At 45.2% G+C, this 27,500-nt stretch overlaps 1 protein-coding gene across 1 annotated transcript in view; it reads right to left on the bottom strand.

The window, feature by feature from the left end:
* ankfn1b (ankyrin repeat and fibronectin type III domain containing 1b) overlaps positions 1-27,500 on the bottom strand; it is a 275,489-nt gene that overhangs the window by 23,664 nt on the left and 224,325 nt on the right. The window contains exons 7-13 of the mRNA XM_080454714.1: positions 19,179-19,419; positions 17,988-18,195; positions 9,374-9,595; positions 7,338-7,451; positions 6,649-6,746; positions 4,325-4,415; positions 1,042-1,149 (exon numbers count right to left, since the gene is read on the bottom strand). Coding sequence (XP_080310840.1) covers positions 1,042-1,149; positions 4,325-4,415; positions 6,649-6,746; positions 7,338-7,451; positions 9,374-9,595; positions 17,988-18,195; positions 19,179-19,419 — 1,082 coding nt within the window. The remainder of the gene's footprint in view (positions 1-1,041; positions 1,150-4,324; positions 4,416-6,648; positions 6,747-7,337; positions 7,452-9,373; positions 9,596-17,987; positions 18,196-19,178; positions 19,420-27,500) is intronic.

The raw sequence follows: 27,500 nt of genomic DNA, 5'->3' as shown, positions 1-27,500 counted from the left end.
ATCTACAAGCTCATAGCGCGGCACTTGGTGCCGCGCTATGAGCTTGTATATCTGCTATTTTTGAATAGCCTAAAGAAATCTAAAAATGACACAGATGCGTTCCCGGTCTTAATGGGTTAATTGGTTCCAAAATACAGCACAACAAATACACTATGCATTCACGGTCATCCAAGTATCATTAATCACCAGGAAAAAGGGAACGACATTTTAAAATGATAAAACAAACAAATGTGAGCACGTTATTGTCAGGTTCCTTCATGGGCTCTAGTCCCAACTAAGCTGCAAAACATCGTTGCTGTCTGGCAGAAACCTTGCACCTCCATATTTCATCTTTTTTATATTTGTTTTGTAAATCTCTGCCCTACTTCCGCATGCAAGAGCGAAAAGGCAGCGAAAATAGGCGATGCGCAAGCTTGTATATCTGTTAATTGTTCCGTTTTTTGTGTGTGTGAAATGTTGAAAGTGAAAGTGGTTAAATGTGGGTGGATTTTGTAAACATTTAACCAATGATAAATTGGAACGCAGGTTCTTTTTTTTTGCCTTTTCCTGAAAAGTAAGGGTTTTGAACATAAAAGGTTTCCACCCAACAGTGACAAAAATGTAAAACACTTATTGAAATTGTATTGTGCTTCAGGCCAGGGGTTTTCAACCTTTTTCGTGTCAAGGACCCCCAAATTGACACATATTAACCCACGGACCACCATTTGAAAAGATATGCCAAGGGACTCAACCGTTTTGATTCCTTGGGGGTCCCAGGCTACACTGTATCATCATCAGTGTTCATTTAACTCTGAGAGTGTACAAATGGAACCAAATGGACCCGTTAGGGTCCATTTGGTTCCATTTGTACACTCTCAGAGTTACAGACACATAAGGGGTCAATTTGGTTCCTAACTATTAATTTGGCTGGGGACGCCCTGGAACCCCTTCAAGGACCACTGGTGGTCCCCGGACCACTGGTTGAGAACCACTGCTTTAGGCCAAGAGGGGAATGGAGGTCTGTGGGGTCGCCCCGCTGTGTTACAAATGAGAGTTAGGTACCATGGCAAACACAGTGGCGGTGAGCCTCTTTGATTTGTCCGAGCAGCTGGTCAAGTACTTCTGTCTGGCCCCTCTGACGCGGTAAGCGGCCGTCCACCTCCCTCCAACCTGCAGAGAATAAATACCACATTGTTTTACCATGCAATGGTCCATATTTATCAGTGATTCAGAATGCTAATGTATAGTCGAGATTAAACCTTAGATATTAAGAAAACTGCCATACTGACCTTATCCAAGACTTGCCCTAAGCTAAATGATCTGATTTCCACCACATATGGTCAAACAGGATTAGCCAGGACTTATTATTACACTGAATATCCCATTTGGAGCGCCCAACGGCGCTGAATGTCCTCTGCCTAGTTTTGTGATGGGTTTGTGATGAAAACCCACCTCTTCAGGAAACACTACCCTGACCCTTCCTCTTAGCCTTGCCCACTTGTTGTCAATTATTTGTACGAGCTCTTGTTTGTATGGGATCTTGTTTATTTGATACCCTTATTTGTTTTAGCTCTTGCTCATTTGATTTTCCTATTTGTCTCTTCTGTTTACGAAAGTAGGTAGCTGATATATTGCACCTTTACCTTATACTCTTAGTTGCTTGTTTTAGAAGAGAATGCACTTAAGACTTCTGGTGATTAGTAGTTTTCTTGCTTACCCATAAGTGTTGAATGCACTTATTGTAAGTCGCTTTGGATAAACGCGTCTGCTAAATGACTGTAATGTAATGTAATGATTCTAACTCATGAACATGGGAGATTCATAGATAATATAACAAGGATTCGATCCCGTTCATCATTCAATCTAAGAAGCCACACATTCTGCACATTCTAATCTTTTATATAGAATATCGATGAACACAGATCTTACGCCTCCTGCAAGTGTGTTTGGAAGGTAACGCACGTTCACCAATACAAACGCAATGGACCGGCTCTCATACACTGGAATGCGAGTATACATTTTGACATTTGCAACTAGAGGTATAGATCTCTCCTCTCCTCTTTAACAAGGGGGGATACCACTCCTTCAGCAGAGAGAGGTTGAATGTCATCTGGTCTAGTAGTCTCTCCCTTCTGCTTCCACCCTCTGCAGACAGGCCTGTGTGTGTGTGTGTGTGTGTGTGTGTGTGTGTGTGTGTGTGTGTGTGTGTGTGTGTGTGTGTGTGTGTGTGTGTGTGTGTGTGTGTGTGTGTGTGTGTGTGTGTGTGTGTGTGTGTGTGTGTGTGTGTGTGTGTGCGTGCGTGCGTGCGTGCGTGCGTGCGTGCGTGCGTGCGTGCGTGCGTGCGTGCGTGCGTGCGTGCATGTGTGAGGCGGTGTGAGGTAGCCTGAAGCTGAAACAGGTCCAGTTAGTGTGTGTGTACCATAGGAGGACAGCACCCACCCCAGTGTGAGAAAGCTGTGGTTGGCTGACAGACAGACAGACCCACTGAGCAACACCACTACTGGCTGGCACAGAGCTGGACTCAAGAGCTCTCAGTGTGTACACACACACACGCACACGCACACACACACACGCGCGCGCGCGTGCGTGCGTGCTTGCGCACACACGCCGTGTGGCTGGCTCAGCAACTGAGAGAGCGGGAGTGTGACACGCCACACGCCTTATTCCCCCGCCTCCCGCCACTAAAAGAGTCAGAATACATTAAGTACAGCTTCTCTCTCTCTCTCTGCATGTCACTCTGACTCTATCGTTCGCACGTAAGTTCACAGATTCTCATAAATGGCACACGGTCAAAAACTGCCTACGCAGTAAAAGCCTCAGTTTTGCAGGTCCATTCTGACACTCTCAGAGTTCAATTCATCGTGTACGCACTCTCTTCTTTCTCTCCCTGAAGTCCTCTCTCGTCCTCTTTCTCTCTCTCTCTCTCTCTCTCTCTCTCTCTCATTGACCTCTGTGTACGTTAGCATGCTAGCTAGCTAAGCGGACGATGTGTGGGGTGATAAGCCCGCTGGGACAGAGGTCTCGGTTATCCCGCCCCACCTCTCCTTTACCAGGAGCCCCCTCACCCTTTCCCCCAACCCCACCCCCCGTCAGGGAGGGAGGGCCCAGGGGGGGGGGGGGTGGGGCGCGAAACACGGTGAGCTCTATTCCCGGAAAAAGGTGCCTGTCCCGACAGGACAAGCGGGCCCTTTAATGGGCGTCCGCGGCCCGATATAAGGCCCCCACTGTTGGGGCCCACGCCGCGCGGCTGAAGGCACAGACATGCAAATATTTCCAGTGGTAGGCCCAAATGGAAAACACAAACACGCAACATCGAAATTAGCTCAGAGAGAGAGGGAGAGGGAGAGAGAGAGAGAGCGGGAGAGAGAAAGAGAGAGAGAGGAGGAGAAGGTGTATAGGAGGTTCAGAAAAAAAAAGAAAGAGAGAGAGAAAGAGAGGGAAAGCCCACACGTATACGGGCCTGCATGTGTATGTGTATGTGTGTGTGTGCACTGCACATGCACATGTGTGCACACGCTTGCAGAAAAACACGGTGTGCTGATGAGGACAAACATGTTTCATGTGCCTCCCAGATGTGCCAGTGGGTGCAGCCTCTCCCAGTACATACAGTAAGGTGGGTATCGACACAAAAAAGTGTCGATAGTGTCATGTGGCATTTTGTGCGATGCCACAGACTATGAATGAACGGAGCGAAAATCACAAATTAGCAAATGACATCAATAACAATGTATTTCATTGCAAATTAGTAAAACTAAAAACTAAAGGTGAATCTCTCCGGGTCAAGCGGGTCCCTTATCCCGCTCTCTCACACACACTGTCCTCACCTCACATGGTTTGGGAAACCTCAGAGTCAACAGCTGGTGACGCACTTTGGGTTAGGTTAGGGTTAGGTTCAGGTTCAGGTTTTGTTTTCTACACACTTGGGCTAGATTAGGGTTAGTTTCAGGTTTTGTTTTCTACACACTTGGGTTAGGTTAGGGTTAGGTTCAGGTTTTGTTTTCTACACACTTGGGTTAGGTTAGGGTTATGTTCAGGTTCAGGTTTTGTTTTCTACACACTTGGGTTAGGTTAGGGTTAGGTTCAGATTCAGGTTTTGTTTTCTACACACTTGGGTTAGGTTAGGGTTAGGTTCAGGTTTTCTACACAAACTCTTCCAAACTCATGCTCCACTGGACTGCATCAAGGAAGGACTCAACCCTTCTGTATGTCTGTCTGACTGTTCAGACAGACAGACAGACAGACAGACAGACAGACAGACAGACAGACAGACAGACAGACAGACAGACAGACAGACAGACAGACAGACAGACAGACAGACAGACAGACAAGACTAGTGGAGACTTACTTGAGGGTGCAGCGCAGACAGGGGTGGAGGCGAGCGGGGGCCCCCAGCCCTTCATGTTGTAGGCTGACACCTGCACATAGTAATAGGTCCCCTGGAACAGACACAGACACACGATACTGTAGATAAGGTAACATTTTGGATTATATGGTAACATGCAACAGCACTGTGTGTACTATAACTTATGTGTGAACCAAATGCCCTCGCAAAGGACATGGTGAGGACATTTAGCTGGTCCTTGCTTTTCAAGCGTCTGACTTATTATTACGGTTAGGGTGAAGATTAACGCTAGGCATGTAGTGGTGATGGTTAAAGGCATAGTTCACCCAAAAAAAAATGTGTTTGTTTTTGTCGCATTCCTAAACCAATAATTTGATGACCGGCGGAAAGATGCTATAATGTCTCAAATTTGACACTTTGAGTCTCCTACCGGAGCCGCCGCCGGTGATCAAATTATTGTCACAGGAATGCGACAAAAACTCCATGGGGTGTGTGTAATCGATAGAAAAAAAGTCATTTTGGGGGTGAACTATCCCTTTAACCCATTTTGGGCGGGAGCCCCTATTTGTAACTATACCTTTCTGGACGGGAACCCCCATTTTGGGGTTCTTGTTGCTATGTACAGTATATAGCAACATACATTTGTTGTAATTTTTTGAATAAATATTTGAAGTTTCTGAAGTTTCAGGGAACGTTTAGAAGGCGTTTTTTAGAATCGGCCTCAGGTGGCCTGGCCTCAGGTCTAAATGGTGTTAAGGCTAGAGTTATGAAAGGTAGTCAAAGGAAATAAGTCAAAAGTCCTGACAAGTATAGCAGTACAGGGATGTGTATAGGTACCAGTCCAGTACGTATGTATGTATGTATCTCTTGGTAGGATCTGCCTGCATCCCACGGTGTGTATGTCTCAGCACCAGCAACAGTATGTGTGTGTGCGTGTGCGTGAGTGTCTGTGTGAATGCACGTGTGTGCGTGAATGCCTGTAATCTGTGCTTGTCTCCGTGCCCTAGTGTGTAGACAGCAGGCCTCTGTCTCTCCTTTCTCAGTCAGATCAATCAAACCAGCTGCTGACACTTCCTGACCCCGGCTTGACCCCTGTCATGTGACGGGGGTGCTCCTCTCCAGCGTGTGACAATAGGGGTCCCATAACGGGGAGGGGGGGGGGGGGGGGGCTCTCCTCCCACACAATAACAAACAAAACGGCGTGAGCGTCCGTCTGTCTGTGGCTGTGCGCCGGCCCCGTTTAAAAACGCCAAACATAAATCAGGGCACAGGCTGCCAAGCTGCTCCTCTTAACATTACGGGGCGCCTACGGGACTGTTTTGCAACTGTTGCCGCGCCGCTTAAAATGATGCATCGGGAGCCGTGACTCGATACACCATTAAACTGTGTTTTCCAATTGTTGCTTTTTAAGCAGGGCCATAAGTCTTTTTACGGTCACCCTTTGGGATTGATGGTGGTTGGGGAGCTGCGTGAGGGCAACTCGATGCTAAGGCAATGAAGGCTTAAAGAAGCGTAGTTCGAGTAAAATGTATTTGAATGACATCGCAGCAGAATGGTTCCTGCACATGTGTAAAGTAACGTCAGAGCCTTCATGTGGGACAGTGGCCTTCTAAATGTTGTGTTTTCTTTCTTCGTCTATCAGTTAAAGACCAGAAGCAGTATAAGGTTCAGAGTGTCTCGTGTTGCTTTCCCACTCGTAAAGCAACGTTTAAAGCATGACGGTATATGCTAGTATCTTGTAGTGGTTAGGTGTTGAGGTGGCAGCAGAGGAAATTGGATTGAGGTTCGTGAAGTGAGGACAGCGACCTTCTAAAAGGCATCTCCGGTTTGTGGGACAACACTGTCATGGAGAGTGGTTCGACTTTGTGAGAGTGCATGTATGGAAAGCGTGCAATGTATGGGAAGCGTGCAATGTAGCAAAATTTAACCACATGAACTATTTTGGGAACATTTTCAAAATGTTTTAAAATTTGTGATCTTTTCTTTAAATGTAATATTTTTTGAAAATAGCAGATCTACAAGCTAACAACACGTCACGACATGAGCTTGTACATTGGCTATTCTCATTATTTGTAGTACGACAAAATATATACTGTAGGGCATGAAGTGTTTTTTTTTGTTTTTGTTTCAGTTCAGTGCATAAATAACCACAGCACCCTGAGGTTTTGCTTTTAACATAAAGCATCATACCTATAATCATAGAAAGCCACAAGAACAATGCACAACATACCGTACATATTTGAATAAACTTGGGGGATTGGGTGGATGTTCACTTCTTGCAAAGGTTTCAATAATACTAGATGAATGAACATTCCTGCAGGACTTACAGACGAGAGTCCAGTGATGTTGCACTGTAGCAGCGTGGTGTCTTCCACGAGCATCTCCCCCAGCAACACACTGAAGCATGGAGAATAGCTCCAAGCCACTGGAAGGACGCACACACACACACACACACACACACGCACACACACGCGCACACACACAGACACACAAGCACAAGCACACACACACACACACACACACACACACACACACACACACACACACACACACACACACACACACACACACAATCAAAAGTCATAAACCGGCTAATAATTGCACCTTCGAGGTGCATTTCACATTTTGGACCAAACAGCTTGATATGAATATGAATGGATATGAATTCTTTTTTTTATTTACTACAGTATATCACTACTTTGTACACACTGATTTCCCAATACAGAGGAAAATTCTATGCCCTGAAAAATATATCTTTTAACCACTTTGAACCTGGCCATTATAGGCAAGATTTTCTCATATAAATAGTGTAAATAAACAAACAACTAAATTAGTAAATAAATAAGGAAATAAATAAATACATGCTTTAAAAAATGTTACATAATTTTACCCTATTGAGATTTGGACTTGGCCATTGGTCGAGCCTTGGGCACAACAAGTCTAAAAAACCAGAGCTCTACCGTACAGATTGGTTAAAATAACAATTTATTCACACAAAAAAGAGATTTATCTGAACCTTTGTACTTGGTGACGACAGCAGAGTTGACACTGAGAGGCTCCTGGAAGTCCAGCCTGAGACTGGTGCTGCTGCAGACAGAGAGACGGACAGCACTGGGGGCGTCTGGAGGGTCTGGGGACGGACAGACAAGACAGACAGACAGACAGACAGACAGACAGACAGACAGACAGAAAGTCAGATATGTAAAGAGAAGTCCAGCCTGAGACTGGTGCATCTGGAGGGTCTGGGGATGGACAGACGCATCTCTGTCATTTTAGATTTCTTTGGCTATTGAAAAATAGCAGATATACAAGCTCATAGCACGGCACCGAGTGCCGCGCTATGAGCGTGTAGATCTGCTATTTTTTTTATCACAAAAAATCGTTTGTGCAAATCTTTGAATATGTATTTTTTTTAAAGCGAACGTTTGTAAAATATTTTTGAAAGATTTGAGTTACAAATGTTCGCTATACAGAATATTTATTCAAAGATTTCCTCAAATGTTCACGATTGTTTTAGTTTTTTCGCATTCCTAAGCCAATAATTTGATGACAGGGTCATCATCTCTATAGGAGAGTCTTTGAGACTCCTTTGATGACCGGAGACTCCGCCGGTCATCAAATGATTGGCTTAGGAATGCGACAAAAACATTAAAAAATCTCAATGAATTCAAGGCTTCATGGGGTGTGTAATTGAAAATACGTCATTTTTGGGTGAACTACTCCTTTAACCAACTTGAACCCCAGCATCCATATTCTGGGTTGGAACATTCACCAAAAATCTTTTGGTATTGACGGAAAAAAGCGGTCCAAGTACAGTTGTAACTCAGGTTTTGACTTGATGAATAGAGTTTAATAGAATTTAAGTGGTTATAATAACGCGACATATAAAAACTTTTTTTTTCTCTCCATCTGCTGTTTTTAACACGGCAGATCTGAGGAATGCCACTACTGTATCTGGAAGCCTGAGAAAAAGTCCAATAAGACAAAGTTGCCCATAAAATAGCGTGAGTATGTGGAATAATAATAAGAGGAAAAAGGTTCTTTTCTTGCATCAAAGTCCAGACTGATTCTAGTGGAAGGGAGGAGCATGGGGGGGGGGGGGGGGGGCTGTCTACCCCCGCCACCACGCGTGTCAAGAAACGCCTGTAAAACGGTTAAAGAGGGTGTTACACACACACACACACACACACATACACATACACGTGCACACACACATCCTAGACACATTCCCTGTACACATTCAGAAGCGCTGTGCGTGTGCATAATGGAGCGTGGATGTAAACAGGCACACGCAGACACACACACACACACACACATGAACGCACACGCACGTGCACGCACAGAGCCATGTCCCAGGCGTGCCAACATGGAAGCCATTAACAGTTCAGCCCAGACAGAATGCCACAGAAGAAAAAAAAACAATGTAAATCAAGACGACAACCCGGGAACGATCAAGAGTGCCAGGCTGCCCCTCTCTCTCTCACACACACACACACACACACACACACAACCACCTAAACCCCATATCGTTGCTGTCGGGCAGAAAACCCTTATCTCCATATTTCAAAAATATCCGGAAATTAACGCCCTACTACTTGATCATACATACATATAGCGTCACACAGAAGCACCAAAAGTCGCAGATCCACAAGCTCGAAGTGCAGCACGTGAAAATGTGTGCAAATCTTAGAATACATCTATTTTTTAAAGCAAACTTTTTTTTACTCAAATCTTTGCTTCTGGGGGGTCCCTGGAACAACATATTTTGAGATGGGAGTCCACAGCCAGATACGTATCGTTTTGGGGGCTCCTTGACATGAAAACGTTTGAGAACCACTGATAGTAGAATATATATTCAAAGATTTGCACACATTTTCACGATTTTTCAAAAATAGCAGATCTACAAGCTCGTAGCGCGGCACTCAGTGCCACGCTATGAGCTTGTATATCTGCTATTTTTGAATAGCCAAAGAAATCTTAAAATGACACAGATGCGTTCCCGGATTGAATGGGTTAAAACAATTAGGTCCGGGTTGGATTGGAGGGTCTTACTGGCGTGCTCGAAGCCCGTCTGCATGCGTCTGAAGAGCCGGTGCCTCCACTCCCAGGCCTTCAGCTGCCTCTCGCTGTGGTCCGAGCCCTCTCTCTCCACACCGCCGCCGCCGCCGCCGCCGGGACCCTCGCTCTGCACCTGGGCCTGCAGCTCGCCCACCCGCTGCTCCGCCTCGCGTACCAGGGTGGCCAGATGCACTGCACGACCTTCCAGACTCACAACTGGCCCAACAAGGAAAGCAGAGAGAGAGAGAGAGAGAGAGAGAGAGAGAGAGAGAGAGAGATGTAGACTGGTCAATATTATGGAAAAAAGATCACCCCAAAAATTGCTAGAAAATTTTTTTCAATGGATTCTTGTGGCATTGGGCATGCTAAATAAACATACTATAAATCTAGGAAAATTACCTCCAAGATGGCTGGCTGCCGGGAGCAAAACATTTGACACGTTGTGAGATAGTAGATCGGCTAACAGAGCTTGTAGATCTGCTATTTTTGAAGAATCTTGACATTTTGTGCAAATCTTTGAATATATATATTTTTAAAGCGAACATTATTAACTCAAATCTCTGCTTCTGGAGGTCCCCGGAACAAAACATTTTACAAATGTTCAAAGAATTGCACACATTTTCAAGATGTTTCCAAAATAGCAGATCGACAAGCTCGATGAGTTTGTTTGTCGGCTATTTTTGAATAGCCAAATAAATCTAAAAATGACTTGGTCTTAATGGATTAACCACAAATATGTATAAAATGAGATACAAAATGGATAAATGAACATTGAGGATTTGACAGTGCAGGCCCAGGAATTAGCCTACTACTGTATGTAGTGAGCAAACACAGCAACATGGGCAGCCAGCCTGCAGCAGGTCATTGTGGTGGAGTGTGTCCTTGTAAAGAAATCACACCATGTGTATCATGCTGTCATGGAAAACCCACGTTACTGCAATTTCTTTCCTTATACTGCAAATGGTCTTCCTCCTTTTATGGGCCGAATTGAAAGTTTACGCGGTCATCTCGGTCGTTGAGCGACTTTCAAGACACTTGGGTGCTAGACACTATGGTTGTTTTTGTGATTCTGTTCAGACAACAACGATAGCGACGCTGGCCGGGAAGAAACCTTGTGTCTCCATATTTCACTTTTATAAATGACTTTGTCATAGTAGAGTAGCAAAATTAGCTGATCTACAAGCTCACAACGCGCCGCATCTGCTATTTTTGCTACTTTTGAAACGTATTGAAAGTAAAAGTCAGTGGTGGAAAGTAACTAAGTACATTTACTTAAGTACTGTACTTAAGTAACATTTTTAGGTATTTTGAGGTGCACTTTACTTGAGTAATTTTATTTTACTTTTGGTACTTTAAGTACATTTTGTTGCCAATACTTGTGTACTTTTACTCAAGTACATTTTGAATTCCGGACTTTTACTTGTAACAGAGTATTTCTATATTACATTATTGATACTTTTACTTGAGTAAAAAATGTGAGTACTTTTTTTCCAGCACTGGTGAAAGTGGTTAAGTCTGTCTGTGGGATTTATAAATGTTGCACCAATGAAAAGTGTAAAAAAATAACTAGACTGATCCAATGGAACTGCACGTTAGTTTTTTCCAATTCCTGAAAAGTAACAGTTTTGGGATTCTGTCCCGAGGGCAATGATATGCCATGCGGTTATCCCGCTTATACCATGAACACTTACCAATGATTCACCACTTAAATGCCATATACTTAGTTGCCCGGAGTCCCCCAGGGGTCAATGCTAGGCCCCCTCCTTTTTTCTCTCAACACCAAATATCTTTGCAGAAAATAGCCAATCCACAAGCTTACAATGCATGTGCTGTGAAATTAAATAGTATCGACTTTCTCCTCCCAAAAACATTATTATTGTGAAATATTCATTTTAGTAATATTGTCGGATCATACATTATTGTTTTGTTTACTTCTGTAAGGCGACGGCTGCCATTATCCCTATTATTGCTTCTTTTTTTGTTCAACGTTTTCCCCCTAAAGAGACGCTTGGGGGAAGGCGTTGCCTTAAAGACGTGACTCTGGGAAATAAAGAACCTTATGCAACATGCGTGTTGTGATATGGACTGCACTGTGTAGTGGCTGAACGTTGTCCATACTGTAGCTCCTTTAAATTAGAATGAGCCTGCTACATCTAAGGTAAACGATTAATAATGCACACTTTCTGGCCAATAACAATCATCATCATACAGTACATTATACCAGTGGTTCTCAAACGTTTTCACGTCAAGGACCCCTTGTGCCATGTGGCCACGGACCCCCATTTGAAAAAGTTTTGTAACAGGGATCCCAGTATAAGAAGATTTGTCAAGATCTGTCGATATTCATTTGAAAAATAGCTGGAAAATAAAATTGGGCTTAAGTGTATTAACTGTTCCAGACCAGGGGGTCTTGTTGGGGACCCCCTGGAACCCCCTCGAGGACCCCTGGGGGTCCTCAGATCTCACTTTGAGAAGCAGTGGATAATACATCACTGATATATACTAAGTATATACTGTATATCTTGCTGGTATGAAAGAGTAAAAATAGACAGTTGGTGGTGGTATGCAAGGTAGCCTGGTACAACACCATGTTTCAATGGCATCATCCAGAGAACAACATGAACAGCTTCACAGAACAGACCCGTACGGGTCCATTTGGTTCCATTTGTATACTCTCTGAGTTAAACGAACACTGAGGACTTCGCTGTGTGTGGTTGAAAGCAGTCCAAGGAAACAGTGTCGGTTCCTTTGGTAAACAAATATAAGCTGAGATTTCGTTCTTTCTTTCTTTTTCTAATCAAAGGAGATTCTTGGCCGAAGGCAGGAATAAATGTTTTTCACCCCGAGCGCTCAACTTGAACAACGCACGCGCCCTCCCGCTCGCGTTATACCGCGAGGAACCGCTTTCCCTCCATGACTCCGCGCGAGACTCGTTTTAACAGGCCAATCTCTTTAATGACTTTGTTTGTCATAGAGCTCAGGCAAATTCCTCAATAAACTTAATTTAACTGTGCAGTCCCTCGTTAGAGGTGACATCACTGAGGAAGAAAATGACCCAAAAAAAAAAAAAAAAAACGGGGCAATGGAAGGGAGAGCAGAGAGAGAGAGAGAGAGAGAGAGAGAGAGAGAGAGAGAGAGAGAGAGAGAGAGAGAGAGAGAGAGAGAGAGAGAGAGAGAGAGAGAGGGGGTGTTTTGAGTATGGGTCATGTGTGGTTATAAGGGAACCCATAATGGTGAGAACATACACGAGCGTGATTCACACTGGTGTCGTAAACTGCTTCGCCTGCAAAACCCAATTTGTATTTTGAACCTATTCTAACACCACAAACAACCTATTAAGTTATACCTGACTCTACCCGAGTCACAGTCACTGTGACGGGTGGTACATACACTGAAGACTATAATTTCCCACCTCTAACAGGGGCAGGGCATGTACGTTTGTTGAAAAGCAGCTCAGGCAGAGACGCACAGCCGTGGTGGTGGTCCTTAGAAAAATAAGCTCACGTGTAGAATACATCGGGTGGTTCTCAACCTTTTCTGGAGCAGAGCCGGCACTTTGGAAATCTTTGAAAGTGTTTGCGGCCCACCCACCTGACCACTTAACACGGCAGCCGTTCGGCTGCCGTGTTAAGTGGTCAGGTGGGTGGGCCCGTGGGCATTTTCAGAGCACGTCACGATCAATCAATCAATTGATTGAATGTTATAATATCAACACAATCTTTGTGTTTTGCCAATTATTTGTCTGGCCCACTTGCAATATCCTCACGGCCCACAGGATGAAAACCAGTGGTAAAAATCAACTGTTTCACCCCAAGAAACAACTCGTACGGTGGCTGGCTAGTGTTTTTCACAGGTCCCATGCATACAAAGTGCCGATAAGCATCCCCAACCACGGGCATATATACACCTGGTTGAAGTGTCCCTCTGAGCGAGATACCGAATCTCCCTGCTGTTTGATCACAAGTCCCTCTGTGTAAGTGATCTATGCTCTCAACGTAGATATACTCTCAATCATGCACTCCTGCAGGTGCACGACTGAGATAATCCTGACTGGCTAGGGGCTGCACCACTGCACTCCATTTTTAGTATGGAAAACCAGATTTGAAAAATCTAACTAGATTTTCAAAACATTTCAAAAGTGTTATTATGATTATTGATTATTATTATAATTGCTAGACGGGCACCAAAAATGAAATGGATTTTTTTTAAATAATAATTGTATAAAATTGTAGGAAACAAGAAAAAGGGATATTTACTTGCGATAAAAATGGATCCGTGACCCAAGAATGGGTCCCAACCCACTGTTTGGGAAACACTGCTCTAGCACGCGCCGATTGAGCTCTCCCTCTCGCTCCCTCTCTCCCTTCCATCCTTCCTTCTTTTTTCCTCTCGCTATTTCCATATTTGGGCATAATCAATTTGAGCTGATGTCGGGGATCTCCAAATATGGGCATAAGATGTCATACAAACTGTTCTAAACAATGCCCATTTGCGCATGTCCATATTTCAACATAACTGCCTTAAGGCCTTTGCAGACAGGGTGCGATTTTTCGCACAGATTTTTTTTTTTTAAAGAACACATGGTTCTCTATGACCTCATGCACACCGGCTCCGAATTTGCCGTGCGGCAAGTGGCTGCGGCGGTGCGTTTTTTTTTTCTCCAATCGAACCCAGTTCGATTCGTGCGTCTTTTCGCATGCGGTAAAAACCGAATGACCAATCGCACCCTGTCTGCAAAGGCCTTTACTGCCAGCCCTGCCACAGACAAGACAGCCACTGCCACTGCAATGTTGCCACAGGTGTATTTTACTGTTAAGTACACCTTGAACCTTAATCAGATCATCATCTACTGTAAGTCAGAGCCGACCCCTTTTATGACCTTTTTTATAAGCATTTAAGAAATCAAAAGTAATCAACAAACTATACTATAAAAACTGGTCAAACATTGGCCAAATTATCAGATAATGTAAGAAAGAGGCAAAAAAATAAATAATAGCAAATCTACAAGCTCTTTGCGAGGCGTTGTGAGCTTGTAGATTTGCTATTTTCACAATATCTTTCTGTGAGAACCGAGTGAAACCACATGTAATGCCTCAACTACTACAATTCCAAGTGCCAGGGTGGGGGGTCCCCAGTTCACATATATATTTTGGGGGGTCGCGGCCTATAAAAACGTTGAGAAGTGACTTGAAATGCTACGCAATATGATGTTTCGGGGCGCTTCGAGGACACCGGGCATCGGCGGAGCTCTTCCTTGGTGGCTGTGGTCTTTCTAAGGGAGTGTTTGGGGTTGGTGTGTGTCTGTGTTTAGTCTGTGGGGTCTGTGTTTGTTCTGCCGGAGATTCCACTGTTGAGCGTTAGATTCCACTGTTGACAGTACGTTTAAAGCTCCGTGTCCAAATGTCTGTCCGGGTGTTTGATTGTGCAGCTTTACTAAGCGTCTCTTTGGTAGCCGTCAGCTTCTCTTTGAATTCAGAGTGTGTCTCCCCGTGGGCCTGTCAGTAATTATTGTTCTCCTTTCATTTGAGTCATTTGTTTTAACTTAACTACTGGTGAGTTCGGGGACTTTTTCCACTTGTTTAACCCATTCAATCTGTGTCACTTTAGATTTCTTTGGCTATTCAAAAATAGCCGATACACAAGCTCATAGCACGGCACCGAGTGCCGCGCTATGAGCTTGTAGATCTGCTATTTTTGAAAAATGAATTGGGGAAATGTGTGCAAATCTTTGAATATATAAATGATATAATTTTTTTACTCAAATATTTGCCTCATTCATACAGGTTGGTGCCTTTATTTGTGGCCCAAAAAATCTACCTCGTTCCGAAAAAAACTTGCATTGCTTCATCGCCGCATAAAAATTTAGTGGATGTAGGCTACTCTTGACACGCACAACTGTTCAAATGGATGTGAAAAATGGTCCAAAACGAAAGATCCCCAGTGTGCAAGGAGCATTAAACTGACAGATTTTTACAGCGTGGTGTCTGTCTGTCTCCGGTCTCTCTGGGAGCTGAGGAGGACTGTATGAAGTCTGCCGTGGCAGCCAGGATCAATGGGAATCACAATCAATCCTTTCAAAGGGCCAGAGAGAGAGAACTCTACAGCGGGCTTTGATCTCAATTCTCCTCAGATGCAGTTTGATTAGCGTGCGCTTATAAAGATGCTTTCCTCACTCTCTGTTGTTCTCCTCGCCCTTTCTTCCTCCGCCTGTCTCTCTGAACTTACAGAACACGCACACGCACGTACACGCACGCACGTACACGCACGCACGCACACACACACACACACGCACACGCACACGCACACACACACACACACACACACACACACACACACACGCACACACACTTGATTCTCTCAAGTGTTATTTGGGCTCCAGAGAGAGAGAGAGAGAGAGCGAGAGAAGGAGAGAGAGGGGAGGGGGGGAGCAATCAAAGAGCAAACTTCAGTAAACACCACTTTCCATTCGAGTGTTTCCAATTTAGTGATACCTTTATAAGACGTCTGGCCTGGAAAAGTGTGTGAGCGTGCGCACACACACACACACACACACACACACATGCGCCTGCACAGCAGAGTACAGTACAGTGCGCGTGCAGAAGCACAAACAGCGTAGGAGCCTCGCTGGCGAGTTCTAATCATTAACAGAAGAAGGGGAGTGAGGGCTCAGCAGATCACAGGCAGTGAAAACTGCTTATGAAGATGACTAATATCGCATCAGAATTACCACCCCTTCATCGCCCTTAACCCATTAAGACCGGGAACGCATCCGTGTGTCATTTTTTTATTTCTTTGGGCTGTTCAAAAATAGCAGATATACAAGCTTGTAGATCTGCTATTTTTGAAAAATCATGAAAATGTGTGCGAATCTTTGAATATGTATTTTTTAAAGCGATTTTTTTTTACTCAAATATTTGCTTCTGGGGGGTCCCTGGAACACAATATTTTAAGATGGGGGTCCGCGGCCAAATACATATCATTTTGGGGGTCCTTGACATGAAAAAGTTTGAGAACCACTGATATCAAAGTAAAAAAAAAAAAAAAATGTTAGAATTAGGACCCCCCAGAAGCAAAGATTTGAGTTACAAATGTTCACTTAAAAAAAGCCCAAAGAAATAAAAAAAAATGACACGGATGCGTTCCCGGTCTCAATGGGTTAATGCATTTTCACTGCCAGCAAACAACAGAAAAATGTGCGGGCGTGTGTGCTTTGTCAAAATGTGGGAGAATAATGTTATTGTTGTGCGTGTGTGCGCGCGAGCGGGTTATGCTTGTTATGCTTGCGAGCGGTCGCCTGGGGCGACGCCTGCGGTTGCCTCGGCGGCGGGCTCGGGTTGCCGTGACAGCGGCTTTGAGTTTCCACGACGACGGCGGCGGCTTTTCAAGTTCCCGCATGCTGTCGATACTAAAACAACTAGAAATCTGGAATGGGGTTCTTCGTTTGACCTTTGTTGAAGGTCGGGGATCTACATCTCTAAATGCACGGCCGGAAAAGAAAACTGACTAGAGATCTGTCAGCAAGGCTGAGGAGATGTTTCTGGAGGCACATGCTTGTAATAAAACCTGCCTTCTTTATCTGGGATTAATAATAAACACTGCAAAGCACGGTTCCAGCCAGTGCGAAGCCCAGTTTATACGCAAAACCCAAGCAAGCCCCACCTGAGTGCCCCTAGTGATTTGTTTTCACAGCAGTTAGGGGTACTTGTTCTAGCCAACTATATTGGCTTTAGATGTCACTAAACCTATCGGTAGGCAGAGATCTCTGACCGTCTGGCATTGTAGAGTCTACCTGTAATCCACTGGTTCTCAAAGTAGGGTCTGGGGACAACCAGGTGTCCTTGAGGGGGTTCCAGGGGGTCCCCAGCAAAATTAGGAACAGTTTAAACACTAAAGCCCTATTTTATTGTTATTATTATTATTTTTTTAAAGATTATTTTCCGGTACATATTTGGAATATAAAGGCAGCCTTGGTTGTGAATATAAGTTGTTATTGTTTTAAGAAAATGTATATTTTGACATAATATTATTTTTTTATTTTTGTACCTGTTTATTTTGTGTGTATGTCTGTTTGTGTTTTTGGGGGGAAAAAAGTAAGCAATCCACATACCTGAAAGGAAAATGTATATTTGTATCCTGTGCTTCTCAATAAAATTATTTGAAACATTGAGATTATTTTCTGGGCTTTTCTGCCTTTATTTGGATACTACAGTCGTGATAGACAGGAAACAGAGAGAGAGACGAGGAGTGACACGCAGCAGCAACTCAGGAATCTAACCTGCGACTCGCTGTCAGGCTGCATTAGAGCCTATATGTGGTATGCGCCTTAACCACTAGGCCATCAACGCCCCTCCCCCTCTATTTTATTTATCACCTATTATTTCGACACGCTGTGAGCTAATTTCGAAAAATGGTGACAAACGTTGACCATTCTTCTCTTATGGGGTTTCCTGCCTGGCACAACATCTTGTCTGTTGGGGGTCCGTAGCCAATAACAAAGTCCTGGACACGAAAACGTTTGTAAAACTTGCACCGCGGGGTGGCTCGTGGGCGCGCAACATTCTGCTCCGCAACAACAACAACAACAACAACATGGCCGCCTACTACTCACAGTGGGGGCTCTCCTTGGCGCCGGCCCTCAGCAGCAGCCTGGCCATGGGCACGTTGTTGGTCATGATGGCGATGTCCAGCGGCAGCAGGCCTTCGCTGTTGGGCGTGTTGAGGTCCAGCTCCTCCAGGCTGTACTGAGACAGCAGCAGCTGCACCAGGTCCAACTCCTGGTGCTCCACGGCCTCGAACACGGCCTCGTTGCTCTGGAACTGGAACAAGTGGTGTGGAAAAAAAAGTACTCAAATGTTTTACTTAAGTAAAAGTACCAATACTGCAATGTTAGAAATACATCTGTTACGGGGTAAACGTTCGGAATTCAACATTGACTTGAGTAAAAGTACAAAAGTATTGGTATCAAAATGTACTTAAAGTATCAAAAGTAAAAGAATGTGCCGTTTCACAAGTTCTCAAATGTACAAAATTCATAAAAATCCTTATGAAAATAGCTGATTTACAAGCTCACAATGTGTCGCATCGCGACGCACACACTCACACACACACACACACACACACACACACACACACACACACACACACACACATTGAGTGGATGTTCAATGCTGCTATTACACTGTTCATTAAATTCAGAGAGTGTACAAATGGAACCTAATGGTCCCTTACCCTTAACGATTTGTACACTCTCTGAGTTCAAAACAGAGCAATTAACACTGAGGACCTTACTTTGTGCGCACTCACACACGCGCGCGCGCGCACACGCACGCACGCACGCACGCACGCACGCACGCACGCACGCACGCACACACGCACACACACACACACACACACACACACACACACACACACACACTAAGCATGCATGCATATACTGTGTGTGAACAGGCACAAATGCATGATATACATACGCCTTTCTCTCTCCCTCTCCTCTTTTTTCTGTTCACAGTCTCTCTCTCTCTCTCTCTCTCTCTCTCTCTCTGCACTGCATAAATAACGTTGGTGAGGGTGAGGGTGGGGGGGGGTTCCACCTGAGATTCCTCGGGTTCAAGTTTATGAAAAGGTTCCTCTGTCTGTTTTAAAACTATTTGCAAACCACAAGTCACAAGGCTTATTTTCTTTTCCCCTGTCCTACCATTTCTCATTCTCTTTCTACTGTCTCTGCCTCTCTCTCTCTCTCTCTCTCTCTCTCTCTCTCTCTCTCTCTCTCTCTCTCTCTCTCTCTCTCTCTCCATCATACCATGGTGGACTTGCGTAGGCGCTCCTTGGTGTCCCCTCCCCTCGCCGCCGACACCACGGCGGTGGCGGTGTCCTCCAGGCCGGGGGGGTTGGCGCCCACGCGGAACTTTCCCGACAGGTTGCGGTAGAGGCGGCGAGCGGCGCTGGGCGAGGACAGGCTGGCCGACTTGCGGCTGAGGGGGGGCGGCGGCTGCTGGGCCTGATCCCCCCGCATGGGCTGGGTCATCCTGGCTGAGTCAGCCCTGGAGGAGAGAGGAGAGGAGAGGAGGTGGGGGGAGGGGAGCAGGTGGATATTGGAAGCAGTGGTGTAAAGTAACTAAGTACACTTACTCAAGTACTGTACTTATGTACAGTTTTGAGGTACTTTTACTTTACTGGAGTATTTCCCAATTTTCAATACTTTTACTTCTACTCCACTACATCTCAGAGGCAAATCTTGTACTTGTACTCCGTTACGATTATTTGAAAACTTTAGTTACTAGTTACTTTGCGGATATAAATCGTTATATTATAAAACATACATTAACCACTTTAGCCCTGTTTTATATGTTGGCTATTTGAAAATAGCCGATCTACAAGCTATAGCCGATCTACAAGCTATAGCCGATCTACAAGCTTGTAGATCTGCTATTTTCAAACATTTTTGTACTTTTACTTTTGGTACTTTAAGTATACGTTGATGCCAATACTTTTGTACTTTCACTCAAGTAACATTTTGAACACAGGCCTTTTACTTGTGACAGAGTATTTCTACATTGCAGTATTGATACTTTTACTTAACAAATTGAGTGCCAAGGACGTTTCAAATATTATTATTTTTTTATTCCACAAGAGGGCGCTCTTACGTAACTTAGGAATGATCCCTCCACGCTGATAGAAGGAATGGATGGATGTGACGTCATCCCAAAAAACGTCACTTCCGTCTATTCCTATATTAGGATTTGTAGAAAAACACTTCTAGCTCGGATTAATTTTTTTTTTGTGAAAATGAGCTATTTTCAACGGGCGATAGCAACAAAATGGCCGATCGTGGTAAAAAAGTTTTTGTTCCAGTGGTTAGACCTTGGGTACTTTTCAATATATGCAAAACAAATATGCAAATGTTGAGCCATGAATATTGACCTTTTTTTCTCTATATTCATTGAGGCACTGTTTACTTTTTGTCAGTTTATGAACATAAATCAGCACAAACACTCCAGGGTCAACCTGATTGATGTAGTCAGTAGTTATGTATGCTATGTTTATAAAGGAGAAATTAAAACTTGATCATTAAAATAAGCACATGAATAAAGTACCGTAAACTATAGCCGCATAAGTGATTGCTAAACTATTATAACGAGACTGTCTGTGTTTATGTATGTACAGTATGTCCCCAATGACTCAACGCATCAAAATCACATCAGATAAGTCATGGAACTCCATTAGATCTAAATCATACCAGATTAGTCACACATGGGGTGACTAATCGATAGAAAAAAAAAACGTAATTTTGGGGGTGAATAGCCCTTTAAGCTGCCCTCTCTCTCTGATTGGCTGAGTGTAAGCTATGTGTTTCCGGGTAGTGGGTGGTGGTGGTGGTGGGGGTGGGGGTGGGGGGGGTCTAGTCTGGTCAGTGGCAGTGCACACACACACTCAGCCGCTGAAGGAGATGTCAGCGGGACATCATGTACATGGTGATGCTGACAGACTCCCGTGTTCGAGTCCCTACCAGGAAGCGAGGAAGATAGAGAGACGGAAGAATTCTTCAAGCACCTACTTTACTTCTGCTCTCCTCAGCCTCTTATCCTCTCTGCTTTCTGAATGTCTTTAAACCACTTAAACCATATATGCTTAGTTGGGTGGGGGGGTCCTCCAGGGGTCTACACTTGGCCCCATCCTTTTTTTGTCATTAAAGTATGTATTTACTTTTCAACTACTTGGCCCCATCCTTTTTTACTTCTACAAAATGTATATTTTTGTCACATTTTCCTATTTTCGCCTATTATGACATGTCCACAATTCATGTGGTGAATCAGAGATTGACCCACAGTAATGTACAGCCTACACATTAAATTCATATGATGACAGGGGCGTGCTGGGACAAAAATTCAGCTCTGGGATTTTCCGAACCGGCCCACCGTTTTGTCAACGGGGGGGGGGGGGGGTGTGGGCGTGTTTTAACCCAGCAACCCTATGTAAATTACGCCACTGCTGAAAAACGTCCCAGCCCAACAGTAATGTAACTAATAATTGGGCCACGCGACCCGGAAATTACCGTAATAATCCTAAAACGGGAGCAAAAAAAATGTTTTATTAAAAAAATAAAAATAAATGGCGCAGCCGTTCTGGAATTTTCCCGAATTTCCCAGTGGCCAGCACGTCCCTGTATGATGATGACTCGGACCTAATATCCTGTTTTCTTTTATATAATTTCTAGTATATATATTTTGCAACGTAAATAAATGTTGGGTTCACAATGAGTGAACCCAGACTGTCAAATACTGTACACTTGAAAACTTGAATTGTTTTTACTCCTTGTCGAGTTATGCCGCAGACGTCCAAGAAGTAGCCTGACCAAGGCGGCTTAGCTGTCCAAATGTTGGTTTTGACTTTGACACCTCAATAAATTGAGATGTTTTTGAGATGCCAGGCCTGGCCAACTTCAATTATTTCTCTTATTTTAAGTCTCCAAATGTTAACATACATCGTTTTTTATCTTTCGAAACAAGTAAAGCCTCTATTTCCTTACACTTGGGATTCTCAACGCTAGGGCTGCCTAAAAAGATAGGGTGACCAAAACTCGCAGGTTCGAGCCCTTATGATAGTCAACATGTCTGACAACACGTACCACGTGTTGAAGTGTTGAAGTATCCATTGGGCGACACTGTTAACCTCTACCTACTTACTTAATGTACGGGACTCTGGATAAGAGTGCCAGCTATGTACATGTCAATGTAAAAATGTCATTCTTAAAATGCCCGGGGGTCGCGGGGCTGAGGGGATGTGGGCGCAGACAGACTGGGCTAATATAAGATATACCCTGTACAAAGGCGGATCAAACGCAGCCACCAGCCCATTCATCAAGGTGAGAACATCTGTAGGAAAAATGTTATTTATACTCCCGCTCGCTCCGCTATGGATGTACAAGTATACACACACACACACACACACACACACACACCCTTCTCCGACACATAAGAGTTTGTACAACAGCTGACAGGCGGCCCCACGTCACCGACATAAAAGCTGCTCGATGCCGCCCTGCAACAAGCCCTTTTTTCACAGGGGGCGACACACCGAAAATACTAGCCCATCCTCATCCCCTCCTGCCTGCCCCGGCCCTTCCCATCCGTCCCCACTCTGATGTCCCGTAATAGAGGCCTTATTTTAGACATCCTTGTGTTCCCGGCTGCATGGGCCTAACCTATTCCAGGGTTCCAGATCAAGCGCGGCAGGTATTTGGAATAATTTTTCCATGGGGGCCTGGCCCCGGAAGATAAAACAGGAGATATATTTGTAATGCTGCTGCTGCCCGGTATCCCATTTCAAAGAGAAGGGCTCACTGGGAATCCATGGACCCCTGGGTTATTGTTGTTTAGCCTCTGAGATGGAACGAACACACAACTTTTCTTTTTTTTTTCTCGTTTTATTTCTGTCCACATGGGATGGTGCCTCATCACTCTTTGACGACAATGGTGTGTGTGAGTGTTTGTGTGTTTGTGTGTGTGTGTGTGTGTGTGTGTGTGTGTGTGTGTGTGTGTGTGTGTGTGTGTGTGTGTGTGTGTGTGTGTGTGTGTGCGTGTGTGTGCTTGTTTGTGTGTGTGTGTGTGTGTGAGGTGTACGCCTGTGTTTGTGTGTATGTGTGTATGTGTGTGTGTGTGTGTGTGTGTGTGTGTGTGTGTGTGTGTGTGTGTGTGTGTGTGCGCGCGCGTGTGTGTGTGTGCGTCTGTGTATGTGCGTGAGCGAGCGTGTGTATGTGCAGGATGCATTGAAAGACAAATGAACAACGTGTCTCGCACGTGAGAGAGTGAAAGTCACTCCCCAATGACATGTACCTTCAAACACGCTGCGATGCGTTGTGAGCTTGTAGATCTGCTATTTTTGGCGAACGCTCCACCCAGAATAGGGATGCATAGAGTTATTTGCAACCTGGAAGCAGATATTCTCTTATGTTTTCCATCGTGACATCCTGTATCTCAGGGGGGAAAGATTTACATATTTCCGTACCGTAATATGACATAAATGTAAATGTGTTATAAAGTAACAATGTCAGTCAGGGGTGCCGTGGGTGAAAAAGTTATTTTTTCAGGAGTGTCCTGAGCCAAAAAAGTTTGAGAACACCTGGTTTAGGAGGCAGGATGCAGCAGCAGCAGCAGCAGTGCTGCATGGGGAGCTGAGTGTCTATAGTGAACGCCAGGCTCCATGCCTTGGCTCCTCACCAAAGCCCACATCAGATGCAGGCAGCAGCCTGTCACAGCAGGGCTACACCGGCCTGACCAGCACCCAGCACCACCCACCACACTGTCAATACACACGCATTGGTTTAGTCGTGTTTGTAATTATTACTTCCTTCCTTTCTCAACGTGTCATCTGTGTGTGATTGTATGGAATATTTGCATATCGTTGTTGTCGGGCAGAAACCTTGTATCTCCATATTTAAACTTTTTAGGTTTTGTTTCTCATAAATTAACGCCATACTTTGTCACACTACTACAGTGTCACACAAAAGTAGCAAACAAAGCTGATCACACACACACGCACACGCACACACACACACACACGCACACGCACGCACCCACACACACACACACACACACACACACACACACACACACACACACACACACACACACACAATGCCATATCCCAGTCAGAAAGCCGCAGGTCCATCCCTATGGGATGGAATTATAATATCCTGGCTATAGCTGATAACAAACACATGCCTGTCGCATAGTGGGGGCATCTGTGCATGTGTGTGTGTGTGTGTGTGTGTGTGTGTGTGTGTGTGTGTGTGTGTGTGTGTGTGTACACACACAGAAGGGTATCGTAGCAGATGCCATAGCAGCATTGTTGCTCAGATTAACTCGGCCACAGGAAGGATACAGTCTTCTGTTACTGAGGGACAAACAGCAGAATGTTGCTGACAAGCAGTAAATGAGGAAAGCACATAGAGCTGTTATGTTCTGACACCCATACGCTCATAAAATAAATAAATAAAATGCATGTCGAGGTAAACGTTCTTACACACAGTAAAAAAAAACTTACAGTTGTACACTCTCTCAGAGTTACACATGGATAAATGAACCACTTAAGCCTGATTTATGCCTGTCGCTCAGCGAAACAATAACCGATCTACAAGCTCAAATGTTCTAAACTTTCACTGAATGGCTCTTTCTCCTGCATTTAGGTTCGGCTCCGAACGGCTGTTTTCCTTTTCTTTTAAGATTTCTTCGGGGGTGCCAATGGCCGAGTGGTTAAGGCGCATGAACCATATATACAGTATACAGTATATAGGCTCTGATGCAACAACGAGTCCCGGGGTTTGATTCCCGAGCCTGGCGGACCCTTGCTGCGTGTCACTCTCTACTGTACTATCCAATAAAGGCAGAAAAGCCCCCCCAAAAAGGGGGGCACTTTTTAGCCTTATTCGACAGCAACAGAGAGACGGGAAATGAGAGAGAGTATAAGAGGATGACATTCAGTAAATGGTCCGGCTGGCCAGGAATCGAACCGGGGACCTGCTGACCAGAGCATTGAGCCCATGTGGTAACACCGAGGGTCCCTGAACCCCACTTTGAGAAGCACCGCTCTGGTGGGGACCACCACATTTTGTCCAGGGAACACGAGGAACATTCTGAAAGGCCTGGAAGGTTTTTGAGGATCTCTGGGGCTCGTGTTATAAAAGGGGTGATTTTTTTTTGCCGCGCACCTCAAGTCTGCTGTTTCATACCTCCACCCTTCTTTCTTTCTTTCCCTCTACTCCCTTCTTTACCCTCTGCACTCCACTACACCCCCCCCCCCCCCCCCCCCACACACACACACACACACACACACACACACACACACACACACGCACACACACACGCACACACACAGGGTCTTCCAGGTCAGCTATGTGCTGACAGGACCCCTCCTCCCCCCCATCCACACCAGGACCAGTCTGCCGCCACCACGCATAAATCTCACATTTGTGTGTGTGTGTGTGTGTGTGTGTGTGTGTGTGTGTGTGTGTGTGTGTGTGTGTGTGTGTGTGTGTGTGTGTGTGTGTGTGTGTGTGTGTGTGTGTGTGTGTGTGTGTGTGTGTGTGTGTGGAGGTGGCAGGGTGGATGGGTTGTGTGTTAAGTGCGTGGGGTTGTTGTTCATGTAGAACAAAAACACAGACAGTGGTTGGTTTATCAGTGTACCTGTACTGTAACAGGCCTTGACTCTATAGTGAGAACACACTGATGTTTATTTACAGCAGTTACAGGGAACGCATGGGCTTGACAGACAGACAGACAGACAGACAGACAGACAGACAGACAGACAGACAGACAGACAGACAGACAGACAGACAGACAGACAGACAGACAGACAGACAGACAGACAGACAGACAGACAGACAGACAGACAGACAGACAGACAGACAGACAGACAGACAGAGAAACTTCAGAGAAGCCGATGAGAGAGGCAGAGAATTAGAGAAACCATATAGAGCGAGAGGCAGACAGAAAGACACATACAGAAAGAATGAGAGGGGAGACAGAGAGAGAGAGAGAGAGAGAGAGGAGAGAGAGAGAGAGAGAGAGGCAGACGGACAGTACTGACTAAAGGGGGGGGGGGGGCGGCGGTGGACACAGAGGCAGACAGTGAGAGGAGAAAGTGACACACACACACACACAGACGCACGCACACGCGCAGACACACACACACACACACACACACACACACACAGACGCACGCACACGCGCAGACACACACACACACACACACACACACACACACACACACACACACACACACACACACACACACACACACACATACAGACGCACACACGCGCACACACACACGCGCACACGCACACACACACACACACACACACACACACACACACACACACACACACACACACACACGCACGCATTGCACAGTGTGTACTGGCGGCTCTAAATGTGGCTTGTAGAAGGAAATTCTGAAATCTGAGTCTTGGCACCAGACAGGCTGGAGGCAGAGAGAGAGAGAGAGAGAGAGAGGAGAGAGAGATGAGAGAGGAAGAGAGAGAGAGAGAGAGAGAGAGAGACGAGAGAGAGAGAGAAAGAGTGGAAGAGAGAGGGGCAGAGGGGGAGGAAGAGAGGTTGAGAAGAGGAGGAGAGGGAGAGAGAAGGAGAGGAAGAAAGAGAGAGAGTGGTAAGAGAGAGAGGGCGGCGAAAGAGGAGAGAGAGAGGGGGGGTAGAGATTGGCAGCGAGAGAGAGGAAGAGAAAGAGAGAGGGGGGACAGAGGGAGCTAGAAGGGAGGAGAGACGGAGAGAGATGAGAGAGAGAGATGGAGAGAGAGAGAGAGATGAGAGAGAGAGAGTAGAGAGAGAGAGATGAGAGAGAGAAGAGAGACGAAGAGAGAGAGAGAGAGTTGGGTGAGTACAGGGTGAGTACAGGGTGAGTTGGGGAGGGGGAGGATGGGAGGGAGGGGGGGGGGGTCAGTGTTACTGGGTTCCACATAGTTTCCCCTCCTGGTTGGCTCTTATCAGCTTATAGGCAACATGGAGCCATGCTAACCCTTTGACCCCCTCACCCCCCCCCCCCCCACACACACACACACACACATACACATACACATACACACGATTACCCAAACACATACACAATACGCAGTTAAATCCTCAGAGAGTGTATCAAAATGGACATGTAAGGGTACATATACATTGAAAAACGAATCTTGCACTCTTGGCATGCACACAGAATGTAGACGTGCACATGACGTGCACCTTTTGCGAACGTGTGCAATGCATTCGCTGCACACAAACATGCCTATAGCGGTCTATGTGCACGTTTGGTTCTGGTGCAGCCGGACAATAGCCCCAGATGTTTATGTTGCCAAGTCACAGTCAAATCCTCTAAGTCTTCATTTATCCATTTGTGATTCAGAGAGTCTAAACATGTATGAAAAACATTTAGACCCTTTAACGCAGTGGTTCTCAACCTTTTTCATGTCAGAGACCCCCAAAATTATATGTATTTGGCTGCGGACCCCCATCGGAAAATGTTTTGTGCCAGGGACCCCCAGAAGCAAGCGATTTGAGTAAAAGAAATTCACTTAAAAACAATATATATATATTCAAAGATTTTGACGCGCTGTGAGCTTGTA

The sequence above is a fragment of the Gymnoscopelus braueri genome, assembly GCF_963280865.1.
Source record: "Gymnoscopelus braueri genome assembly, chromosome: 17".
Taxonomy (NCBI): Eukaryota; Metazoa; Chordata; class Actinopteri; order Myctophiformes; family Myctophidae; genus Gymnoscopelus; species Gymnoscopelus braueri.
The sequence above is the reverse complement of the archived record's forward strand: the minus strand, read 5'-3'. Positions and strand labels throughout refer to the sequence as shown.